The 26949-nt window shown below is 42.6% G+C and overlaps 1 protein-coding gene across 1 annotated transcript in view; it reads right to left on the bottom strand.

The window, feature by feature from the left end:
* The window catches only part of LOC121627747 (MAM domain-containing glycosylphosphatidylinositol anchor protein 1), a 171467-nt gene that overhangs the window by 84933 nt on the left and 59585 nt on the right, over positions 1 to 26949 (bottom strand). The window contains exon 4 of the mRNA XM_041966793.1: positions 18142 to 18316. Coding sequence (XP_041822727.1) covers positions 18142 to 18316 — 175 coding nt within the window. The remainder of the gene's footprint in view (positions 1 to 18141; positions 18317 to 26949) is intronic.

Below are 26949 nucleotides of genomic sequence, written 5' to 3'. Positions count from 1 at the left end.
AGGAACGCGGCCGCTGATAAGATAAGACGCTAGCGACAAGGGCCATTTTTCTGGAGGCTCCTCGATGTGAAGGATTCCACCTGGAAGACCAGGTCCTTAACCTAACTCAGTTCTTTCAGGCTGATGATAAATAATTCAGGAAAATTGCACTAATGTAGCCAACGGCACGTTAGTTTGATACGAACATATCTTGGATGCTGCATGTCAAAATGGTGGCACTGCCGTCTAGTACTGATGGTTTGTTGGGTCCAATACAAAAGGTGAGATACAATCCCTCAGTTTAGCAAGTTAAGTGTAAAGTGGATTGAATGACAAACATGCAGCAGTATTAAAAGAAAAAAAGAACAAACATTAAAGTTTGTTGCACTTGTTGTGAATCAAGCCCATTTTGAGTGATGGAAATGAGGTTGAGAATCGACAGCGTACCTTTAAGGGTTTGACCTGTAGCAGCCCCATTATGCAAATCAGACTCATTTGTAAGCTTAGCTTTATGTGGGTGGCAGGTTTTATGTTAACCACATTTACGCTGCAAGAATTGGTGCCTTTAAAATATAAAAATTCTGACCTGTGATTATGTCACACCTATCAGATAAATTGGTGCTGTTTATTTTACCAGAACATGAAATAAAAATGCCTAAAAAAATGACTGGGATATCATCTGAGCTATCACATTTGACACACAGTAAAACCTGCTACCCTTCATGTGGGAATATTATTGGTGAATAATTCATCTATTAATTGACACCCATGAAAGAGCACATGAATGCATTACTAATAGAAGGTAGACTATGCAGGATGGCGACTGAGGAAGACTCACAGTAGCTACCTGCGTAGAAATGTTTCTCCAGGCTGAGGGTGGTATTGTCTGAGTGAAAGCTTCCTCTCTCACAGACGTCTTCATTGTTGAATATTCTACATCACAAGCATTTCACTAAACGTTGCTCTCTCGTGGACAGCACAATAACGTCACTCCTTTATGTGAACAGGGCTACGTGTGACATGACACAAAAGTCCCAGTGCTAATGTCATACGAGAGCTCAACGGACGCAGAGAGTACTTTTTATATATACCCTCTTTGCTGATCAAAAGAATTGTGAGATACATTTAAGTGCTTTTCCCTGTTTGGTTTGATCCATATTCTCTTGGACACCGAGAAGCCATTATCTGCAGTTGTGGCTTCTTTGATGTTCTTCCGTCAAGGTGACACCGGCTGCCTTGTCAGGGAATGCACACATCAGATGGTAAAAGATGCTTTTTGCTTGAAGGCAAAGGTTCTGCTAAGGACTCAATCAGTCCCTCCAACTCACTCCTTCATACACTCGCACACAGTGTCTGGCAGCAAGAGAAAATAATTAGGCCAGTGTGGCTATCTGAAGCATTAAGATCCATTAGTAACAGATCTTATACATTAGAGGGTATCTTTGCAAATGTAGCTGGGGACTGATGAGCGGGGCGAAGAGAAACCACGGGAACACACTCCTCTTCCACCTGCTGTATTTATAGCACTGGTAGCCGACAGTGTCGATGCATGTTAGCATGTACCTAATGGTTTCTCTTTTGTTCGGAAACACATACCTGAACAACTACCTGAAATGCACATAATGGCCAAATACATCTTCGTGCGTTCAACAAATGGAAGCATTCTGGCAATTTTTTTTAGAAAAGGAGGGCTCTTTTTCAGGACTCACCAGTTTCTACTTTTGGAGCCTCCACACCTGCAAACAATTACCAAGAAAGACTGAATCAGGGTGCATTTCTGAGGGTGCTACGCTCAGATTCTCTTCACTAACAATGCATTAACTACATATTTACACCGGCAATTTCAACACAGCACATTGAAAAGGAAGTGTCTAAAAGCAAAAACTGCAAAATGATGTTTTCTGTGATTGGTTACTTTCACCATCTCATACTGTTACGCAGCACTGAGGAATTTGTTATAATTTGTATTTTGTTTACTGAATCTGTAAAACAGAGCAACATCCCTGCATTTGATAAAGTATGAGATGAAAATATATAAAAATTCTATGTCACATAAGAGCAGAGCAAGCAAATAAAAACACTCTGGAGGAGCACTAATTAAAACAAACATGACACCACAATACACATTTGCAGTATTGTCACGTGAATTGTAGCACTGTGACAAAGCCAGTGATTTTATATAGTGACACATTACACATGACATCCTGTCGTTGTCAAATGTGAAATATAAACATCGCGATTCATGTTAATGACGACCGACCCTGTCACACTATTCACAATGCTTAAATGCACAATTCTAATATAACAGCAGTAGAGCGGGTGTGCATAATCAAGGTTTTCTGTTAGTCTCCACTCATCATTTAACCCAATACCTTGTACAATCAACCTACCCACACAATACTAATGCACACACACACAAACATAGAGAGATAGAGAGAGAGAGAGATAGAGAGAGAGAGAGAGAACAGTGCAAAACAAAATGGAAGAGATATTCTTAATATAAACAGACCCAGGAGAGGGCTGCCTTTGCCTTCCGAGCACTGAAAATAACTCCAAGGTCAGTGAGCTTCCATTAGGGATTTAAACCATAGCAAAGTGCTAATTAATTAGGCCTAATGTGAGACAATGGTCGGATTGTCGGCTCGTTCCCCTGTAGGAGATACGATGCAATGCACTGCTGGAATTTTGGAGGCTATTTCAGGTCAAACGAAAGCCTGTTTTTTCCTTAATTTAGCGAGCAAGCTGTGCTGACTGTGCATACCACATGCCACATTACCACCGAGCATGTGATAAGAAAAGTATTACAGACTTGTGGCGACCCCATTGCTGTAACAATGCCGTTAATATTTTGCTTTAGTCCTGACATATTCTCAGGTGAGGAATGGAATCCCTCAGTTCAGTGAAATTTATGAAATCCCCTCCTTAACGTCACGTTTCTTCAGCGGACGCAAAGTAAAACGTCTCTATGCAAACGGGGCAAATATTGGAATCTAGTAGAGCGGGCGAGAAGAAGTATGTGTGATCGTTAGACAGATGCTATTTGACAGCTGGGCCATTAACAGACCACAGCAATGCTTTTGTTATTTAACTATAAATCATAAGTGCTTTATGTAACTGCCAACCATTTTCAAATCATGTTACAGTGTTTAACGTTTCAGAATGTGTTTTATCTGCCTTCGACCAGTTCCCATTCAGTATATAACCTAAAACTGTACGGTCAGGTTATATAACTGACTGCGATGGATTAACTAAGTTTCATGTCCCTGCAGGTTGATCCTCAGACTATAGTGAAAGAAAGGGAGTTTAGCAAAAGTTCAATCAGCTCAAATTACATTCTATCTGTCTTTTCCCTTTTCAGTTTCCAGCTCTCCAATCAACTGACTGAGGGCCCCAGATCTTGCCCCACAGAGGTTGGGGCAAGATCTGATCACTGGCCAGTCATCTTGTTGCCGTCAAACTTTGTTCCTTCCTCTGCTGCTCTCAGCTGCCAGGTTGATGCAACCCTCTCCACCCCATACACCTCCAGTTCTCACCACAACCCGCATCCACGAGTCCTTCCACGGCGCTTATCAGAGGTCCACCTCTTATGATGTAGCTGCACAATGTCTCTCCTGTCGGAAATGGAAATAAATGGATACTAAAAACCCCAAACAATAAACCACTATGTCTTCCTTTGGAAATGGACAGCTGCACAAGAAGACAAGCAAAGACTGCATTTTATTATTGAACTTGTTTATAGTGATGTTTAGGCACTAGTAGCACTTGGTTTAACGATTGTGGTCTTAAATAGAAGAAATCTGCAGTGACTTGAGGCAGGAGACACAAAAGTGTTTCCTCTATTAACATTTAGATGAAACCACAATCTTTCACTAACATTAAATAAAGTGTTTCTTTTGCCTGAACCTGATCACAGACGGGACTCAGGATCCTGTGCTTTGTTTCAAAAAAACAAAATGTTGCCGGTGAGCATGATCCAGGCAGCGATTTGTGGCCACGACATAATTGAGAAAACAGTTTAGTAGTATATAAGCATAATTTCTTCAGTTCAAATGTATAGAATAATACACAATAGTCGAACAAAATAATGGGCAACGAGTGGATAATACAGGTCTTATGTTTCTCTCTTTTCTTTCTATTTCAGCTTCGAGTATCGTGAACAATAAACCACAGCAGCCTGAAAACAGGATTTTCTTCTATAATACATAATTTGTATGATTTGTTCTCTCTATATGGTACGCAGGCCCAAGCTGACAGAAGAGCACGGTACAAAGAGTGAGCTAAATAATTAGCTTTCTCATGAAGCAGCCCGTGAAGCTGAATGTTGTGGGGGAACAAAACGTCTCTCCTCAGCTTTTATCCAAAGGACTTTAAATATCAGGGAGAGTAACTTAATCAAAAATATGTATTCATGAGGAACAGGACAATAGCCCTCACCTTTTCATACCTCCTTACCTCCTTATCTGTGGAGCATCTTTTGCCTGTTCACTCTTAAAAATAGGGTGCACCGTGGCACAAAATTAGATTTCATACAAAGAGGATGTATTATTTTGCTGTGACAATAGCCCTCCTGTTACTGCTTAGCATACACACTGTCAAGCACGTACACTAATATGAGAATACCAATTAACTTTCCCTCCAAAATACAGACGGACACACCTAAAAACATGCACAAACACACACAATCACACACACGTTCAGTGTCTTATTAAGCCAAGCCCGTTCATCGGAAGGTGACTGTGTGAATATATGTGACTGGTAATGAAACGCACCTTAGTGTTACATCATATTAGTTCTGAAGTGGATCTGACAACGATATGATGATAATCTGATAGCAGGTGGAGGTGATAATAATCATATTCTCCTCCTTACAAAGATCAAATGAGACCTCAGAGGGGCTTGGCTGGCAGCTCATGGTGCAGGTGTATTTATACTTGATATTGTGAGTCAAATTACTTAATTTACATATTTGACTGGAGGTGAGATAGTGGTAATGAGAATCTTTTAAATGCACAGAGAGAGCAAAGAACATGACCGATAGGCCTGTCTATTACTGTGCATATTCCGCCAGTTAATGCTGAATATAAGCGGCTGCCTTGGATGTTGCTGCATCAACTTTTCTTAATCATTTGCTATCTAGGGTCATAGCAGGTTCATCACAACCAAACATGAGCCTCTTTCTATACATGTCATTACTAAGGAGACATGAGCAGTGTTGAGCTAGTTACTGAAATTGTAACATTTACATTTACTAGTTACTTCATGACTTGCAAATACCGATACAGGTCATCTCATATTCAGACAACAATAGGGCTACATATCACAATGTAGCATGTTTTCTGTAGATTCAGTGAATATAAAGTTTAAAGTGACCACACAGAAAGGCCTTTTTCTGATTATATTTTGAATTACATACTCAACAAATAAAAGGTACTTACTCAGTTTCGATTATTGTTCTGCTTTAACCTTTGTGCAAATCTTCAATTATGTATGAAACAAAATAGAAACTATCAACATCTTAAATATATAAAAGCAAAAAGTGTCTGTTTTGGAAACACGTGCTCACTTACAGACACTTGGTCAGGACTGCTCGGCATTAGATTTTAGGGCGCTGGGTACTTCTTTGGCATCATTTTTCAATGTGCAAGGCTCCGCGGACAAGTTAGCAAATCCGATTAGACATTAAAAATAAATCTTGCTACGAACAATAATAGACACGTGGTTAATGTTGTGAAATGGTCGCACTTTGGTTAGGTTTAAGCACCAAAACTACTTTGTTAGGTTCAGGAACAGATCGTGTTTGGCTTATGATAAGTATGTTAGTTATGCACTAAAGTAACTTACATTCTGTCACATTTGTCATGCATGCTACTGAATGAGAAAATTAGATGTAACGAACACAAAAACGAAAGCACACATTCTAACACAAAGCATGGGCTTCAGTACCTCCAGACATTGCATGGTCAAAACACAACTGTGTCCTATGAGAGAAGCCTGCGGCTGCTTGCATATTATCAACAGCGCAACTCTCAATGTATTGTAGCATGGAGAGAATCTTTTCCGATGGATTGACGGAGCAGTGACAGTGTGTACCAAATGAAACACGCCACTTCAAACCTGTGAGCCGTGAACCTTTGACGCCGTCCTTTCAGTTTACAGTGAAGTCGCAGGTTTGTATGCCTCGAGCTACTGGAGTGCCGGGGAAGCTGATATTTTTTTGTCCTTGTGCTTGATTGCACTGAGCTTGCACCTTGACTTGAATAATTTAGCTTTTTGCCATAAACACTGAGTTGCCACTGTCAATATTTCTTTTACTTTAAGGTTCAAGTACGCAGTCTGTTAGGCTTTTGCCATCGATCATATTTCCTCTATGAACAACTTTCTCCACTGAATGCAGTGCTTGAAGACCCTTTAAATGGTTTTAACTCTCTATCGGCAAACTGTCACTGCATCCTGGCAAGGTTTGCACTGTAACAGTGAAAAATAGAACATTAATTTATTAGACATAATTGACACAAGCCACAACACACTCTTCCTTTAAATCAGACCCATCTCACAACTGTTCTGCAGGTGCACCACTGCTGTGCGAGTGGTGTCAAAAGATCATTTATTTCAGCTATTATTCCACGTTTTTCTACACACAGAACTCAAATTGATATCAACTTCCATAGCTATAGACTTATTTATGCACTTTCGACACATGTGGCGAGGATGTGATGACCAGTATACTGTATGTTCTGCTTAAAATGAAATTATTAAAAGCCTCAACAACATACTCAACACACTATCACAGCACTATATGCAGTTCGGTTTGGTTTAATCCAAAGTGCCTTGCTGCTGCTGTCTTGAGTGCTTACATTTTTGGCAGATGGGCCCAGCGGGACCTAGACCCTTGACCCTGACAGTGTTAGCACCATATTGAACTCAGTGAGTTCCTGTTCAGCAGCGCCATATATCACTTAAGTGGAACATTTTTAGTTTTAAGCATCTAGCCTTTGGTATTGACTGCCCCAGATAGCCGTTGACAGCTCACAATGTGCAAATAACAATGTGGATGTTCCGTCTAGGTATTCAAGTGAACGCTGGGTACTGGAAATCGATTTTTAAAAAATAAACCAGTAATGTAAGTCGGGGATATGTGCATATCAGGATGTCCAGAGCTGTACCTACCACTGAAGACAGCAAGGTCATGTCCATGGCACTTTTTTCATATTGTTTCTCATTTTTCATACAGGAGTGCACCTTTTTATTCATTCATTCTTTTCTATCCCTGTGTCTAGACCGCAAACGTCACGTCAGCATGATAACAGGGTTCAGCTAACAATCAAGTGGCTGTCTATGGTGGTTCCACTTTGTCCATGAATTTCAGGTTTCCCTTTGGAATGTCTGAGCATTCCTGATCGATTTTTCCATCAGCTCTGACGCAAATGAATGCGTGTGGTTGAGCGAGAGAGGTGATGGCCATCGAAGCAGAGGGAAAGCAGTGAAGTTGTCTATTGGCAGTAGGTTACAGCTTCTGATGAATAAACACTGCAGCTCCTCAATACCCAAGAAGTTCCTGTCCTTGCTTCGCAGCTGCTGGACAAGAGTGAAGACTCTGTGGGTTTACAACCTGGCCAAGATTGCATAATATAGATAAATAAATTAATTCAGTGCCTTTTTATTGGGCATCAACCTTGCGTTTATGCATGCACTGTCATAAAAACAGGCTTGAAGCTTCAGGTCGTGTTTGCACCTTCACGAGGCGTGCGTGAGAAAAATGCATCGTGCACATTTGTGGCCCAAACACAGGTTCAGATTTTCAGCATTAACAGGCTGAAATGCATCTTGGACTTAATGACCAGAGGAAAGGAAAACAAAACAACAAAACCCACCAAATTCACCTCACCCTACTCCCACCAAAATCTGTTGCACTGGAAGCTTCCTTAAGGGCATGGAGCGCTTACATTGTTCTCTTCTTCTGACAACTTGTGTTTAAAGTTTCAACATACAGTTTGAAATTTTGAACATTAATATTCCAGTAACAACTATTTGCATAGTATGTCAAGATCCTGAGCAGATAATGAAGACACACACTCCCTGTGTGTGTGTGTTGTAATCCAAGCTTCTCTGATCGGTTTGTAAGGCCTCCAACAAAGAGAGAGACCAGACCAGAATCATCATCAGTCTGGTATTACGAGATGAAGAGCGCTTCGGGGCTCCAACTTGACTCAGAGCTGGCTTTTCTTCTCTTCGATGTGTGACTTGATGTGCACATAATGTTAGATGTCTGTTTTCATTAGTGTCTGGCTACAGTAGGCATGGTTGCGAACTAGCTGTTACAGATTTTAAGATTATTATGATATGACGATTATTTGTTCTGTCCCTAGTTTGCTTACTGCAACACATCATGGCTGTTTTTTGGCTCCTCTCTGGTTGTAAATGAGCATCCATTAATTTGCATTACTAATCTCGCAACCCTTGTCGTAGCCTCTGGTCTCGATATTCTAGTCTTTGTTCTTACTGTATTTTAAACAATAATCTCTAGCTAGTAGCAGGGTCAATTAACATGTGCTACTCCGATAGCATTACAGTGCAGATCAGCAGATAACATGCAAATTAGCCAAGATGAACTTAGAGTGGACTACCAACCGCTGTTGTCTCTTTGATCTATCATAATTATGTCCAACTGCTGTCACTAAGCCATGTAGTAGGACAGTGCAGTATGAGTAAATACCTTTGACACGGCACAGCTGAATAGGCCATGGACAAAAAAGTAGCCAAGCATAGCTAGCAAGTACAGTTTGAACAAGAGAATGGGAAATGGTAACAAGAAGCTACGCCATCCAATGACCAAAAATCTCCCACTGTATAAAGAACCTTAAAGCTCTTTAGAATTGAAGTGAACTGATCCCTGGCTCACTTCAAAAGAGCAACTGGACCTGTTGAAATTATAAAACAGCACTACGTACAAAGTGAAGAATGAATACCACATGAAGATTTTGTACACAAATGTGTTAATGAACAGTTGTCAAGCTTCAAAATCTTTTTTAATCAAATCTTCATGTCACCTTCATGGACCATTTTAAAAACTGCTGATACTGTTGCAGTGAGAGGACTGAATGGACTTCAGTAAAAAGTGTGTTGAAAGAAGGACAGGACACATTTATTGTCTCTTTTATCTGTATTCTGAGGAGTTTAGGGACAAATATATACTCAGTCATGCCCACAAAAACGCATCCTCTCATAGTGAGGTCATGTTTTCAATTAGTTTTTTTTTTTTTTTTTTGGTGCCCTTCCACTCTTTTCTCTTTTCTGTCCATTTCATTTGCAGCAGCTCCTTCAATTTCAGTTTGCTTTACTGTATATATTTTCATTTGGTTATGCATACAAAGTTCACATCCTGCTGAGCTAACACATAGACAGACAAGAGTTTCCAATTCACCTGACCTGCATGTCTGTGGACTGTCAGTGGGAGGAAATCCACATGACCATGGCAAGAACATGAGAACTCCAGCTGGGTTAATATCCTTCCTTCTTGCTGTGAGGTGACAATGCAAACCACCGAGCCAATGTGCCATCTTTATTTATTCTACTGCATTATGAAATTATTATGGTTGACTAAAGCCTCTCCTTCTGTCGCGGCCAACAAGAATATCGGACTGCAAGGAGGAAGGAGGAAGATGAAACAGTGGGGACAGATGAATGCTCTGCATGCAGGCTGACACATTTACTGCATGACTTTTTGTGTGCAAGTCTACATAAAGTTCCTGCGTGTATTCCCTTGTGCGTGCAACATGTACAACTGTATGTCAACCCATGTCGGGAGGAACAGCAGATATGATGGCATGTTCAACGCCTATTCATGCATCAGTGTCCACTGATGAAAGGTGAAACCTAACCAGAAGCGACACTTTGACTTGATCATAAGCCTCCAAGATTCACTGTTCAACGGCCATTTATGTGTGCAACTGAAGATTCTAAAGTGTGTGTATGCCATGCATTTATAAGTGCTGATTTGCCACCTATTGTATCTGTATGATGCACCTATTGGTAAATTGATCTATATGCCAAGAGACAGTATGTGCAGGATGTTTAGTATGTGAAAGTTGAGGGACACCTGAAGGGTGTCAACAACCATTCTCCAACAATGATTCCAGAACATCTACTATGATGGTAAATCACTCCTTCATGATGAGCAAGATGTTGCTTCCTGAGTGATTTCAGAATAATAAGCAGAAAAAAGCGTCTCTTTCCTACTCATCCTGTGTCTGCACTGGATTTCCAGGTAAAGGTGGCTTGAGTTGATGGGATGTTGGGGGGAAATGCAAACGCGATCTCTCTATTCCGAGGCCACTTGTCAATTTCACAGTGGGAAGATGAATGTCTGAAGCTTTACAAGCCGGTGGTTTAGCAGACAATGGTTAATTTCCCCACTTGTTGGAAGCATGACATCAAACAAACTGCGTTAGGATGCCTCTGATGCCACCAAAGACATCATCTGAAAGCTGAGATATGTATTATGACCTGAAATCAGACTCATTTATATGCACATTTTTCTGTCACTAATTCATGTAGCAATAAGACCATAGACTAGTCATTAATAACAATTACCAAAGTGTATCCCTGTGACCACCAATTGTATTGTACTAGAGATTATATTCATTTCTACTGTGCATGCACACACACACACACACACACACACACACACACACACACACACACAAGAGTTAGGCTGTGAGTGGCATAAAAGAACATGGCAGAGCACAGCCAGATGAAACAGGGGAGACTGCTTACGGCAAGCGTCACAGCACTTTGTCTCACATACGCAAGTGAAGAAATGCTCTCCTCTCTCCTTAATAATGGCAATTGTTTGCCTTAACACTTATATTTATTTAATGTCAAGAGAGACAAGCATGTCAAGTCAGATTTAGTCTGATGTCTTAAAACCATCAAAGACCGTGTTTAACAGTCCACAACTTTTTTTTTTTTTTTAAATAGATCTGTTTAACTAGTTTGTCAAATAACAGCATATAATAGTGATTCAATGAATGACCAGTTCAGGAGAAGTTACTATATTGTTTAAACATCCACTGACAGAAACAACAGTCCTTGAAAATATAACATCCTGCTGCACAGATTGCAGTTTTCTGACATTTCTAATAAACAACATGAAAAGTGGATGGTAAGTATTAAAGATGGTCACTACGATTGAATTGCTTCTTACAGAACCACAGACAAGAAAAATCAGCCTGGTCTCATTGCCAGGGTGTCATATACCGACGCTTCGTCACGCCCCTCAGCGATCTCTCTTACAGAGATGCTCCCGGCTTTCATCTGACTCCACTGGAAACCCATCTGCGTCAATATCTGGGAATGAGAATGGCTTGGAAAAATCCAAGGATGTCTGAGGCAAGCAAGCAACTGTTTACAAAAATAACCGACCAAGGACCATAAGGAGAGATGTGGACACTGTATGGTTTTCTCTTTTGGATGGAACTGTATTTCACTGTAGTCCACATAGGATGTCAGTACTCGAGCTCTCTTACATACAGTATATCACCAACGTTGCGAATGTCACACATTAAACTTCCTGCCTTGCAGTTTCATTTCGTGTTATAATAAACCTTTCTTGAGGCAGACATTTTTATTTCTCAAATATGTGGAACTAATAATGACTGCATTTAAATGTAGCTGTTCCGGTCACGACACCCTGGTATCGCACACAGCGGTGCACTGACACGCCTAAATGGGCCCGAGCCTTCATTAATGTGATTAGTTACATCTGTTCTTTTGGTGAAATGACAAAGCACAATGTTGAGAGATCCAGGCCTTTTACAAATTGCACCTTCAGTGACCTCTTTCATTTTTTGTAAACTGGGCAGCACGAATGCTGTTCAAATGCTTCCAAAAGCATTAGCTAAGAGAGACTATTTGATCTGCTGAGAAAGAGCAAAGTAGAAAGTACAATACTGAGTTGACACACACGCAATGCCCACAGTTACATAAAAATTCCTTTTGCCAGTGTGAGAAAATCAACAGAACATACTGCATTTCCCCAGGCCATGGAGAGTTTCCAGATTACCATGAATTTGACATCATCCGCTACATTTCTAATGTACTTGTTCTTACTATGTGCTGCAGACCAAACCAAATCATGGAGTGAAGGTCAACTGTGAAGTAAGAATAAAAAATGAACAACCATATAAACTATATATCAAAACACACCTCTTCAATAAGAGGCCAGCATGGGAATAATGACCATCCCTTCATAGACACAGCCAGAATAAGAAAATTGGACAGGGGATGAAGCTAACAAAATAAAGCAGAGGAGAGAAATCCTATGGAGACGAGACTGAGCGACGAAGAAAACACAACCAGACCAAGGAAATCACAAAGACGCATGCACAAACAGAAATATATATTGAAAGAGCAGCAGAGAGTAATAACAAGTAACACAGAGAGAGGAAGATAAACAGAGGAAGTTGGGGAGGGAGGACCACATGGAATGAGGTGATGAGCAAAAAGAAGAAAGTTTGTGTGAGTTTGCGCCACACTGTGTGACTCAGACAGTCGTGTGGTGGCCCGATGATTCACCCTCTGGCTACAGCCTCAATCCCACTGAAAGGTCAAAACTTCTTTTAAACTACCTGTTAACGCCTTTCCCTGTCTGTACCACAGTTGCTTTTCTTCTGTGTCAAAGAGTGTGTGTGTGAGGCTCATACTGGATGTGTGTTTACGTGTGTGTGTGTGCATATTGTGTTTCCACTGAGCACCAGCAGCAGCAGCACCCACACCCCATCCAGCCAGGACGAGTGTCTCCCTGAAGCACAGAGCCTGTGTTGTGACAGTAGACTCTGGCCAACGTGGACAGACAAAATTCCACCGAGACTGCTGTTTATGGGTGTGTGTGTGTGTGTGTGTGTGTGTGTGTGTGTGTGTGTGCCGCTGTCAAAAGCAACAATACCAGAGCTCTTGTATTACTGCACTGGGACTATTTCTAAAGATTACACATTCTTCTATTGACTCCCATAGCCAGTGACAGTTAGGGTGATAACTGCCAGAGCTGTGAGAGGGCTTGTCTACGCTTGGAGATTCACGGTATTAAACTCCACTGACTTATACACTCATTACTGACAATGCCACAAGAGGGTAGAGCCGGTTCCTTTGAAAAAGTCAGTCTGACTGGAAAATCAGCAGAACAGGAACTTCATTTTTGATCATCTGGATTTACTTCGAAACACCTTAACCCTTTCCTTGAATTAGATATTCATTTTGTATATTTATATGTACAATGTTCTTAAAAACGTCAAATTATTTATTGTAGTTTGGTCAGCTCTCTCACCGACACGGTCAGCAGCTGGAGCTGCGGCAGTGTTTGTGACACACACTGAGGCGAATGACGCCCATTGCCACAATTTGCATAAGAAACACAAGAACACAAAGACGAGACAATGTTTAAATTCAGTGTGACTTACATGTACTTAGGATATCATTATCTCAATCCATCACGGATAAACGCCCATAACACAGAACACAACACTCGAAAAAAAAAAATCAGCGTAACTCCAGAACTTCACTGAGATAATCACATTTTCAGGTTTTCTTCACTGTCAAATGAATCCACTGATAGTTGTCTGAACATCCACGGGTACACTGCAAACAGGAACTGCTAATAGCTAATTCAGCATATGGTGCGTTTGCTAAAATATAAACCAATCTCACTGACCCCATGGCAACATTGTACTTCCTGTTTACATCCCCCAAATAATGTAAACTGTACTTCTACAACTTAGAGTGTGATGATCCCCCAGATAGAAGCGAGACAAGAATAATAACAGTGGTCACAAAATGCATGAAGATTAACCTTTTTCATGTAGCACTATCAATATTTTTGTGATGTTATTAAGGCTCAGATGTCCCACCGACATTGTTCTGATATTTCTGGAACACTGAATGCATATTGTCAGTGGGGTTAAGGTAATAAGCCGTTTTTTCTGTCTTGAGTCATCTTCACCACTGCCACAACATCATCAACATCATCAGCAACAGTATGATCATCATCATCATCATTAGCCCCCAACACTTTTCCACTTACCTTGCTGCGTCCAGAGGAGAGTAATGAATCCACAGGGAGGACTTGATATTAACTAAGACGAGCTAACATTTTTTTTCATGAGTACAGTTTTTGGGCTTTTTTTTGTATCTGATCTATGCTACTATCTAAGTACCATTGGTTGGGTTTCTGAACCAAGTCCATCCCATCAGTAGAGGCTACTCAAAGTTAAACCCCGCCTGCTCACTGTCCCACTGCCTCAGTGGTTAGAGTGCCAGGTCATTGGTCAGCTGGTTGATACAGGCGACCCCCTTGTGAGGGAGGTCTAACAGGGAAAGAAAGGTGATGGGCGGATGAGGTATTTCTGAATGGAAAGCATCAGTGAAGGAAGTCCTGGTGGCTGTAGATTAACGGTCAAGTTTCTGTTTGTGCTTATGTGGATTTGGAAAAGGGAAGATTAACAGCGGTAAAAAAAACTCCACCTGTATTTGCTCATTAAGTTCATCGATTTTATAACTTATCGACTGAACGTCCTGAAAGCAAATTCATATGGAAAACAAGCTGGCTGCCATAAATCTGATTGCAAACTGATTCAAATATCCGTATGGTTAATAAATAATACATGCTTAATTAATAACAGATGCACAGTCTTGATTCAGGGTTTCGAAACAGAAGTTGTAAAGAGTCAAGACTGAACAAGGAGAGAGGAAAGGTGCCTGTGTGTGGGCTGCGGAACAAAAAAACAAAAGGAAGAAATGTTCAGATGCATGCAGAGAGGACAATATGAAAAAGGAAGAGGAGGAATGACTGAGGGAGATATAGGGTATCAGCTATAGAAATACATAAGTGACATCTGCTGTATGTGCCTTTTATTCAAAGCAGAATATTGAATATACTCCTTTGCTGAAACCCTGAAACTTCACTCATTTTCTCTGCTGTCTGTCAGTGACAGTGAATCCATCATTCACTCTCTCCCCTCTTCATGCTTCCACCCTGTTGCTCTCACACACTGCACATTAAGTGTGTGTTTTAGTGTAGCCGTGTTTGCATGTGCCTTTGGACATGTTTGAGTATATGTGCATACTTAAAAGTGTCTCCCTATTACTTTATGCATCAGCGTGCACGTGCATGTATGGAAATGCTAAAGACATGTTCGTGCTACATATGAATGCGTGAGGAGCAGGCGTTTGAGTTCGTACGTGTGTGCGCACTCTTTCTTGCATGCCTGCTCGAAGCCACGCGACTGTATGAAAGCAAAGCTAAGCTGCATGCAGGGCAGATGACCTAAAGCCAGACACTGCTGGGCTCGGTTGAGCCTCACGGCTGAGAGTGAGAGACCCCAGCTGAACAACACACATGCACAAAACACACACGCTGGTGTGTATGGCTGAGAGAGGAGGGCAGGAAGGAGGGAAAACATGGAGGATGAGAGGACAATATGAAAGAAGGAGGAGTGAGGGAGGGAGAAGGGGGAAATAAAGAGTGTATAGAAAGTGCAGCGCTTGGTCATTTCAGTTAAAAAAAGCTGAGACATGAGAAAAGACAAAATTATGTGATTGAAAGAGAGAGAGAGAGAGAGAGAGAGAGAGAGAGAGAGGGAGAGCTGTGGCTCGTGTTTGTTCCCTGTGCAGGAAACAACGTGTTCTGCCCTCTAGTCCAATAACTGGTCTGTTGGATGCATTCAAATTGAAAAGCATATGAGTGCATCTACCTTATTATGTGCATCTCCCTCCCCCTCTCTCTTTACTCTCCCTAAATTTCACTCTTCCTCCTCTCTGTCTTCATTTTCCTTTTGTCTCTCCCTCCATCTGTCTTGGTCTTCTTTTTTCTAATCTTCCCCCTTTTTTTGTGTGGAAATTACAACTACCTCAACGCTGCAATCTGTTCAGCCATTCTTTTCTATTTCAGCTCTTTCCTCTAGTCGCTGTTCAGTTATTCCTGGAAAGGTAGAGTCCGCTTGAGGTTGGATTAAAAACATTTTTTTTCTTTTACCAGTGCACATTCCTGCTTGAACTACATGTTCTTCTGTTTCTCTTGTACTATCTCTTTAGAAAGAAATGGACATATCATGTCTCACATTGGTTTCTGACAGGACTTTTTGGGAGCCTGGAGTTTGTGTTTACAACTTGCTACCACCCTGTCAGCTCTTTAGAGCCAGAAAAGAACATTTTTGGCAACACAGTGGAGCCTGGACAGAGCCGATTTTGGTCAAACACAATGACTTTGTACTCAGACCTGAAAGATATTGTCAATCATGCAATTAAGGTCAAAATCATTTAAGTCATCAGAACTGCCACCAAGTTACATGTTTGAAGTAAAAGGAGCTATCATGGCCCCAGATCCTTGAATAGAATGAATGACTGTATCTTCAGCGACACTCAGCTGCGGTGGTTTCTGCTTGTTTCCTCCCTGCGTCTCCCTCTTCCTACCTCCCTGCTTACAGCACCTCTCTCCTCACTCTCCCATCCATCTTTCCCTCCACTCTCATCGACCTCTCTCCATCTCTCTCTCTCTCTCTCTTTTCTTCCCTGGTAGCCTGGGCTAATTGTTACATCGCTCTGCCACTGAAGTCGTCCTGTGTAGGAAGCGTGGCTGACCGCCGCTGGGTCTAAGGCGGCATGGGGGATGGGGAATTGAACAAGCATTGGCCGTCAGAGCTGGTTAGCTTCACAGACCTGTCACAACTACACACACAATACAACCTGTTTACTACCCAGGCCCCCTGCAATTACCAGCTCCCCAGCAGGGGCCAAGCTCGCGCCTGGGGAGAACTAACACTAACAGCAGAGAGGGAGGAGGAAAAGGAAGGAGGGAGGGAGGGAGAGCTCCATTAAGAGGCTGAGGCAGGGTGGTGTGTAAGTGACAAATCCTAGAGGGACAAGCATGGGCCGATGGGTGTGTGTGTGTGTGTGTGTGTGTGTGTATTTATGCTTGCGACTGCAGAGTTTGGTGGAGGAGATGTGTGGCAGACGATGGGGTGGCAGACGATGGTGTTGCACTGCACACAAAGCGAAGCAGAAGAAGAGATGAATTCAGCAAATGAACGGCAGGTAATGGATGTTTGGGGTTATAGGGCCCTTGGAAAATCAGCCTTTTTCTATTAGTCTATAAACCCACCATTAAAATGATTGAATCAATGAAGGAAGGAACTATCTATGCAATAAACTGACGTCAAAGGATGGACAAGGATTTTAGTGCTGGGAATGAAAACGAAACTGTATAAAAGTATTGATGGGTTGGATGTGCATCAACCTGTCGCCATGACCTGGCCCCTGACTCACAGGGACAGTGGGGCAGTGAAACAAGCAGCAGCACGGGGCCCCTACAACACAACACTGCTTCTCAAAATTGTTTGTCTGTATTACAAACAATAACAAAAGACCTTTAATAGAGTCCCAGACCACAGGGACAGATCTAAAGATCAGTAACAAGGTCTGAAATGATGATGAGGTGATCTCTTAATTATCAGTCGATGAGTAATTTGCATACTAACCCTGGCAGGCACTGTTAAATAAGAGGACGTGACAGGGCTAAACAAATATTGAGGATGTCTCAGTCTGAGCAGCTAAAAACCTGACTTTGTGGTTTGGTTTTTCCTCCTTTTCTTTTTAAGAGCAGTGGGTTACTTGAGAAACAGTGGGTTAGGGAGCCCGTACCGCCTGGACTAACTGTTAGAAAACTCTCCATATGTCCCACAGACTTCACTTTTTCCAAGGAGTATCTGACGAAACAGTTTTTTCCTCATCACCCTGGTTGGTGGAGTGCACACACCTGCCTTAGGCATACAGTAAACCAGAGGTACACTTCAGGCAAAAGAGCATTGAAATTGGGATGTTTATATATATTGCACTCTCTTTTCTACACCCTTTCCAAATACCGCACTTCTATTTGATCTATCCTCTTCCCCCCTAATCCTCCAACCATACTTTTCATCCTTTCCACCACAAGTCATCAGATACTCCTGGAAGCCATTCCCACCTGAAATCTCATCATCCATCCAATCTGTCTTTCATCTTTCCTCCTCCAATCTTTCCATCTCTCCCCATCTCGGTCTTCTCTAACGGTGGGAATAGCTGCAGTGATAGTCAGCTGTGGTCTAGAAGTGGACCTCTTTCTCCCTGCCCACTTACACTGCACATCTACGCGGATGGACTTGATGGCAGCCACCCCCACCCCGTTGTCGGCCTTGCAGTAGTAGCGACCCCCCTGCACCCTCTGGATGCCCTCGATGCGCAGCGTCTCGTTGTAGATGGATGTTTCCTGGAACTTGTCTGATGCACTGCCTGCCGTCTTCGTCCACCGCACCTGGAGAGAGCGGGGGAGGGGAGAAAATGTTGAATTGACAAAGGTGCTGTCGGTGAAAGCGAGGTGTACCGAAGGACGGAATCAGTCAAATTGTAACAGGAGGAAGTTAAGACGGCAGCACAGAGGAAGACTATGACAGACTTTTGACATGTGATTTCCGAGAAAATTCAAAGATGAGCAAAAATGGTGAAAAGCATCCACTCTAACTTGTCTCTGCATAAACATCCCATGTCCCTTAATCTTAACAAAGTTACAATTACAACCCAAACCACAATGTTTCCCGATCATTAATCATGTAGTTATTTTAAGTCAAACTGTGATCTTTCCATAAACCAAACCACATTGTGTTTGTGCCTACACCTAACTAAACTTCAACCTCAGCACATCATGAAATGGTTTCATTGTTGTCTATGTGTTGTTGGATGAACGGCAGTTACAAATGGCGCATTTGGTCATTTAATTTAGACGACTTGTTGGTAAAACCACTCCTCTGACCTTGATTTGTGTCGGTTTATGTGCCTCCAGATGGCCTTTGATGTCAGTTTGTTACTAATTAGAAGTTCTGGAGAAAATGTGGGTTTTCTGGCGAAACTGCCAATTAGTAGCATTTGATGGAGATATTGTATCAGAATACAACTGAAAAGCAGACATCAATACTGAACTAAGACAGCCACACACTGAATCTTAGAATGAACCTGTTTCACATGCATCATGTATAAAAGATCTGCGCAAGTTTTGGTCCGTCTCAGAGTGGTTGTTGAAATGTGTCTACATAGAGCAACAAAAGAATATAAAGAGAGAGTGCATGAGTGAGACAGACTGAAAGTGTCTTCATTTCGCTGCGCAGGTCATTAAACTGTCTGAATAGCGAATCAAAATCGTAAATGCAGTTATGCCTTTTTTCTTGCTGATAAAATCTCTGTCTGCTCCGTAGAGTTGAAGTTAATGACACTAAGCAGCGTCCTCATGGGGTCTATGATGCTAAACTCAGACCACTAAGAGTTTTGACAAACTCTATATGGCTTTTTCACGCTTCAATTATCCCATCAAGCTGTGGGAATGCTGCATGGCTGACAGCTACATGATACTTTCACTGGACTAATCAAATGCACAAATACACAAACGCACACGCACACACACACACACACACACACACACACACTTCGGAGATACATGAAAGCCTGTAAACTCATCACCACTGAAATGTTTTTCTCGCACTCATGTGCATGCGCGTGTGCAACTGTGTGTGTACAGTCCATTAATCCCTATTAACCCTTCTGTCTGTTATCAACATCGACGAGACTATCAGCCACGTCCTGTTGAGGAGGTCAGGGAGGATAATGGGCAAAACTCCCTGATGCGGTGCGCGTGTGAGTATGCACACATGCAAATGTTTGTGTGTAGAAGTGTGTGTTTCCTGCTTTCATGCACTGCTGTCTGCTGTGTTCCTGGATATGTACACAGTATCGGCGTACACATTCACGCCTGCGTGCGTGTGAGTGTGTGTGTGTGTGTGTGTCGGTTAGAAAGCAGGTTATATGGATTAGCAGATTATCAGGGTCTGTGTAAACGCTCCCTGTCTGTTTATTCAGCTCTGTTTGTGGGAGGGATTTGCAGGAGGCAGACTGCCATTGATCAAACCAGCCAAAGAGAGCAATGAACCGAACCCCGTCTCTCCATGGTTTAGTGAGTCCAGTTTGCACGCATGTGTGCGTGCTGGTGTTTGTGTACGCCGGTGCGTGGACCTTTGTGAGAGACACAAAAGGAGAGAGTGAAAGTGAGCATGAAGTGTGCATTTCCTGCTTTTATCCTTTGCATTCAAGGATTAAAAGAGAGCGAAACAATAGACATTCTGTTTAGCTTTGGAGAGGGACGATTTTATAGTTGCTCAAAGGTTCAGGGACATTTAGATTAGGCTCAAATTTAGAAGAATTTTAATGGTAAGATTACGTGAACAGGCGAGGAATTGTGGTTAAAAGGAGGTGACACAAAATCAGGATGATTTATTGCACTCAAAAGATTACAGAAGGTCAACCGGGATGGAAGTAGCATATGAGCTTAGAATGCAGCTGAGAGCATTGTTATATAAGTAGATCCTGAGGTACAGGGCATGAGGAAAGTATGCATGGGAACAGAGAAACAAAGAAGTGTGTGAAGAAATAAAAACAGTGTGAGTTGGTGATGAATATAGTAGGTAAGGAGAGGGTATGTGTGTGAGAGAGAAAAAAAAAAGACTGCATGTATAAGTGAGAAATACTTTTTCAGCAAGTGAGAGCGAGAATGAGAGGCACTGATATACACAGCATCACTGGCAGCCGTGTGATGGGGAGAGAAAAAGTGCATCACACTGGGAGTCGCTACACCAGGGAGGCAGATGAAGCGAAATAGAGAGAGGTGATATTGCGAATAAAGGGGATATTGTGTGCGATGCAGATCTCAGCCAGGCGGCAGAGGAGCCTATATCTGCCTGTGACACCAGCAGCTTAAAACCATCACCTGCGCTCTCTGTCTCTGACCTCTTTCGCTCTCCCCCTACACCTCTTTCTTCTGCCTTCCTTCAATAGACGCGTGACGCTGCTCTATTTTTTCCGCTCGGGTCCCGACGGATCGGTCTGGATATCTCTCTCGGTCCTTTTTCTCTCCCTCATCTTATCCCCGTCTTGGGCGCTTTTCTCTTCCCTTCCTTTGTAATGTCTTACAAAGTAGAGGCAAACCAAACATGCACTTGTCATCAGATCTTGCGTCTAAATGCACATCCATTTACGCACATTAAAAGAACACACACATTCCTCCAGACTGTCTCCCTCACACAGACAGACACACACACACACACACACACACTGGGAGATGAAGATGCATTTGTTGAGTCAGAGCCTTTTGTAATAATAGCTCTTACATTTGGTTGGAAGTGTAAAGTGAAGGGAAGGTTTGGGATCCCCTGGGATCCGGCTCGACATGAAACGCAGCAGGTTTGTTCGCTGCTTCTGTATTCAGCTGGGGAGCTGTATGCTGTCTAGGACACAGATGTTTCAACAGGAGAACAGAAACAGTGCAGAGAAAGGAAGAACAGCCTTGTCAGAGTGCTGCAGGAAGGAGTTAGGGACCACTTTGTGTTTTTACAGGATGACGCTATGGGGTCCTATTCATACTGTGGTTATTGAATGCACTAAAGTACTGACCAAAGCCCAGCGGCCTAGTAAATTTTCCATTAGCAGTCATATGTTGCGTGATCATCATTTGCAACAAATCCCTTCAACAAAATATTTGCATCCAATTGATGTGTCGCCGTCTCTGCACTGAACAACAATAACCTGCCTTTGAGTCTTATCACACTGACTTCTTTACACTGATATAGAATGAGCCAAGTAAAGATGCTTCAGTCTTTGTTGTGTTTTGTAGGAATACAGTCTATAGTTTAGTACCACCTATCTTCTGGTACTGCATTCATTCAGAAAGGTGCTTTGAGATTTCACCAGGTGTTATTTGTTGGCCGTGTCTTTGAAGTTTCATTGTTTAGACCCAGCGAGTGAAGTGAATATTGTTCGGTGAAAGACAGCTCTCTGCATTTACACTGAAATCAGTTACCTCTGGCGCATTCAGTAGCATTCACAATGCAGCAGAGATGTTTTGGATGAGTTGTTGCGGAATGCCATTGTGGCCCCCTGCTCAGACAAACAGACTCTATTGGCATTGTCAACCGTGTATCGACCTGACGAGCGAGTCAACATGCTCTTAGCAGCAGCTCGCAGCATCTCCAGCCACAGTAAATGTTCTGTACTCCATAATACACCCAGGTGCTAGTTTAATAGGTACATACACGTTGCTAACTCCACTTTAATCCAATAGAAGCACCCTGCAATAAAAGCTAACTTGATGAAGCTTACAAAGTTCAGTTTTTGTTGAGACAGTGGACAAAACATTAGATACTCCTTTTGATGCTCTGCCTCCAAAATGATAGAGTTGAATCATCACCTGTACGACATGTTGTCCACAAAAAGTGAACTTTATGAGCTTCATAAACGTAGGATTTACTGCAGAGCTCTCGCATCAGATTGCAGTGGCAGCATAGTCGGGATTCAAAATCGGCAACTCTGTGCTGACTTGTGGGGAAAGAAAGAAGGACAGCAAATTATGCATGATGAATATGGATCAGACACAGAGAAGGTATGCACTGGAAGAAATGAGGTACAGCTGTCGCATGGTCAAAGTGACAGAAGGAGAGAAGAGAAGAGAAGAGAAGAGAAGAGAAGAGAAGAGAAGAGAAGAGAAGAGAAGAGAAGAGAAGAGAAGAGAAGAGAAGAGAAGAGAAGAGACTGAAAGGTGTGTGCTTCTTTAGGTGATGAGGGAGCAGAGGGCTAATATGTGTCAGCCATACTGACAGGTCAGTGGCCTGCAGCTGTCTGTATAAACGTCTCTCTACCTCTTCTCTTTTCTATGTGTGTGGTCTCAGTCTCTTGCCTTTCTTCTCATCTCTGTCTCTCTGGCAGTCTCTCTCCCTTACCTCTGTACCAGTCAAATGCTGGCCTTCTTTAACAGCTCATCTATCTTGACTCCTTCTCATATATGCACACACACACACAGACACACACACACACACACTGTCTCTCCTTCTTCTGATCCGTCTCTGAGCCTTTCACTTCCCTCCTCGGAGTGACACATCACAACAGGATCCAGCAGACATGGTCCAGTGGCTGTCGGACCCTTTTGCCCTGCTGTCTAAACAGGAAACTGTCAACACAACAATACACGAGAGACCTTAATACTGAATTAGCATTTAGCCTTAAAAAGGAGGTTGATCCTGAATTATGATGCAGCTAACAAACTGAACAGGCCACCTGTCGATCGCTTCACACATTCACGTTCTGCTTAAGTAATTAAGAGACTAGATTCCACCTGAATAATAATAATTACTCTATGGAATGGAATATAAATTATAACTATATCATGCATGAACTCCTTCATGTAATACCTCATGAACTATCATTCATGTTGTAACGCAAGAACAATATGTTAGTTAATGCAACAGCTAAGGTATTTCAGTCATCGGGATTAAGATGCCATAATTGTAAGATCACATATAACCACTTGTTACTCATGCATCATTTTTGTGACCCCTCCAAGAAAGTGGGCATCATGTATTTGGTGTCATTAGTTTGTAAATGGCGTTAACATTTTAGTAATGTTTTATGTATCATTCAGTATAAACTTAAAGCTCATGAACTGTTTATAATAACATTAATACTTAAACATGAAAAGAAATACTCTACTGGACAATTACAGTATTTGCCAAGGTGAAGACATGAACTAAATTTTCAAAGTTTTACAATTAATGTTGTCCACGTATTTAATCAATATATATGATGTATAATAGATAATTATGATATGCACCAACAGGTGTAGTGGTGAATAGGCAATTGCTTCACACAGCGGCGGAGAAGGCTGTGAGCAGACTGCAAGCGATGTGCACATTACAGAGCACTGCCCAGCGCGGTATCGCTACCCATCGATACATGGATGTCAAGGCTGATTTCAAGAGGCTACACCATCCATTTCGCCAGTCCTCCTCCCCTGTTTGTATGTGTGGTGGAAACAATCGTGTCATCTCGGACTCTGACGGCAGAGCCGTCGGAGCTTCTGAGGAGGGAAGCGATCTCCCGTGTTTGTCCTGGAGAGGAGAACAAGGGGTTTTATTCCCAGAAACAGAAAATTCCTGCCTTCTCCTTCCAGGGAGAATGAAACCAGTACAATTGGCTACCATTCAACTGTTTTCTGCCCCCTGACACTTTTTTTTTTTTCAAGTGTATGGAAACAGTGTTGGAGCCATAATGCAGGAAAGGGGTCAGGGGTCAGACAACCTGATCCTTATGGCGGCTGGGTTTTACCATAAACGGATAAAAGAGCTCTCTGCTTTCCACCAAGTCGTTAATTTATCTTTGTGTGGAAACAAACTCCGCCAACATGAAAGTAAAGCTGTCCCTAACCAGGCTGGATTCGCTGAACTCTCTGCTCTCTTGTATCGCGCCCCTCAGAGTGGTGACAGTGCTGTCAGGGATGCGTCTGCTGGGTATGATATTTGCAAGCCACGGGTTGTCCCCTCAGGGTTCCTACACATGAGGAAAGTCCAGAGGTGGTTTGGCCATCTGTGCCTGTTTGACACAAGAGGCTGGCCATCTCTCCCTCACTGCAGTCAAATCCTACATACTGGAAAATGATGATGGGAGCTCCCCTCAGGAGAGTGCACATGGACGCGTCTCTCTCCCGCTGGGGTGGAATGTGTGAGACTCAGGTGGTGGGAAGAAGGTGGGAGAATCCTCCATCCCTCCACATAAGCTGCCTGGAGCTGTCTATAGTACTGAAAGTGCTTAAACACTCTGCTCCGCTGCTGACAAACAGACACATTGTATTAAGGACAGACAACATGACAGAAGCAGTGTACATCAACCATCAAGACGGCGTGCGCACAGCCTGGCTGCTGGAAATAGCCAGGAGTCTCCTGCTGTGGTCACACAGACACCTGCTCTCCATCGGAGCGGTATACATGCCAGGGGTACAGAACCATGCTGCAGACTTGATGTCTCGTGGAAATCCCTCCCACAACAAGTAAGAATGCACTGTGGTTCTCCATGAATGCACAGCTGGGGGTGGAAGCTTACTTTACCCATTTCCCCCCATACCCCAGATTTATGTATCTTCACACATTGGTAGATAACAGTTTGCCATTATCTACCAACAGCCATGTAGGCTGTGGAGGGAGAGGGGCTTTCATTCATCCTTTGGTGAAGCAGATCAAAAAGAGAGTTAGATGACAGACACCAGTTGTGCACTCTCTATCGGGGGGGGTGCTACGCATTAAAACAGTGTTCCTCCCAGCCCTGACAGAGAGTGAGTGACCTGTGAGCTGTTGGTCTCACCGTTCCTGCCTTTTCTGGATGGGATGGGACATTATAGAAATGTTAGTTACATATTGTAACTCCAGATTCTATGAGTATAGGATGAGTATAGGAGTAGACCTGTAGCAGACCTGGGCTAAACCCAACAGAGGCAGTCATGAACATTTTCTTTCCCGCCACAGCAACTTTTACAGCCAAACCCCCCATTTACACCTAAAGTCCCAACAAACTCCTGTCAGTCCAGAATTATTTCCCTTGAAGGGTTCTTCCCTCTGCCTCACAGAAATGAGGCAGAAGAACTGTCTCACCTACCTAAGCCCAGTGTGCGCTTTGTCTCAGTATGTTTTGCGCAAACATCAGGCAGACACAGCAGCTGTTCATTCATTACAGAGGGCACTCACAAGGCGTGGCGCTGTCAAAATAGCGTCCCTCTTCAGAGGGATGACAGCAGCAGACATCTGCGCAGCAGCGTCTTGGGTTTCTCCCTGCCCTTTCATCTGTTTCTCTCTGTGCTGTGTGAGTCCTTCCTTACACAGTCATTTTAAATGAGCTAGACAGCAGATGATGCATTATCAGATATGGGGCTTTTAATGCACATGTCATCAGTGTGCCCTAAATTCCATCATCTTGCATTAGTGGGCTACATGGGGACGATTATGGTACGTCATCATTGTCCCACCCTTCTGCAGCGACAGTACTGTGTGGATGGAGCAGGAGTGTGATATCACTCGACCCAATTTTTCCACACTAGGCTGACATGGTGTTATTCATGGCACAGCCGGTACCTCACTTTCTTCTTACGCTTTACACTTAAAGGACTGTGACCTGGTGTATGTTATCTTCTTTCCTTGATGTCACAGTGGACATTGACTACATCAGTTTCATCTTCAACCCAATAGCAGCAGCTCATAGAAGGTGAAACGAAAAAGAACATTAGTTACACATTGTAACAGATTCTATGAGTAGAGGCACAGCCCTCTAAGAGTTAGGCCCCCTGCTCCACCAGCATTAACCGAAAAAAATAGTGGCTTTTGGGAGCAGAGCTCAGGTCCTGACGGTGTTATGTACCGCACATGAGGACCTGAGAGAGGCAACTGTACAGTGCACAGTGGCAGGAAAGATAATCTTCATAACTGTGCATATGCTTAGGGCTAAACCCAACAGAGGCAGCTGCCACAGGCCTACTCCTATACTCATCCTATATTCATATAATCTGGAGTTACAATATGTAACTAACATTTCTATAATGTCCCTTTAACTGCAGACTAAATAACGAAGACATCATTAGTAACTCATTTATAATTGAAATACCTTGCATTAATTACCTTGATGTTCTTGCATGAGAGCATTTATAAGATTATGTTCGTTCCTGTGCATTCCTGATATGTCATGAAATATTTCATGAAGGAATTCATGCTCTTTTATGCATGAAACCCTGATAATTCATGTTTGTTTACCTTAAGTGTTATCACTGCATCTTCCTACCATCTGCCATCTACCATTGCAGCATTCATATTCAATGTAATTTACCATCAACTGTGAGGTTGACAAGTAAAACACTACTGTGAAAAGTTAAATCCTTCCTTCTTGTTTGACATCACTATATAAGCAATGCTTAGCTTGCAAGCCCCCCCCCCCCCCCCCCCCCCCCCCCTACTGCTGCTGCATCCTGGGGTATTACAGAGTTTGAATTCTTTATGCCCCCTCTTACTAACCCACCAAGAGCTTCCTAGGCCTGCCTTC

Source organism: Chelmon rostratus, chromosome 1 (genome assembly GCF_017976325.1).
Source record: "Chelmon rostratus isolate fCheRos1 chromosome 1, fCheRos1.pri, whole genome shotgun sequence".
Classification (NCBI taxonomy): Eukaryota; Metazoa; Chordata; class Actinopteri; order Chaetodontiformes; family Chaetodontidae; genus Chelmon; species Chelmon rostratus.
This window is presented reverse-complemented; position numbering and strand designations above follow the sequence as displayed.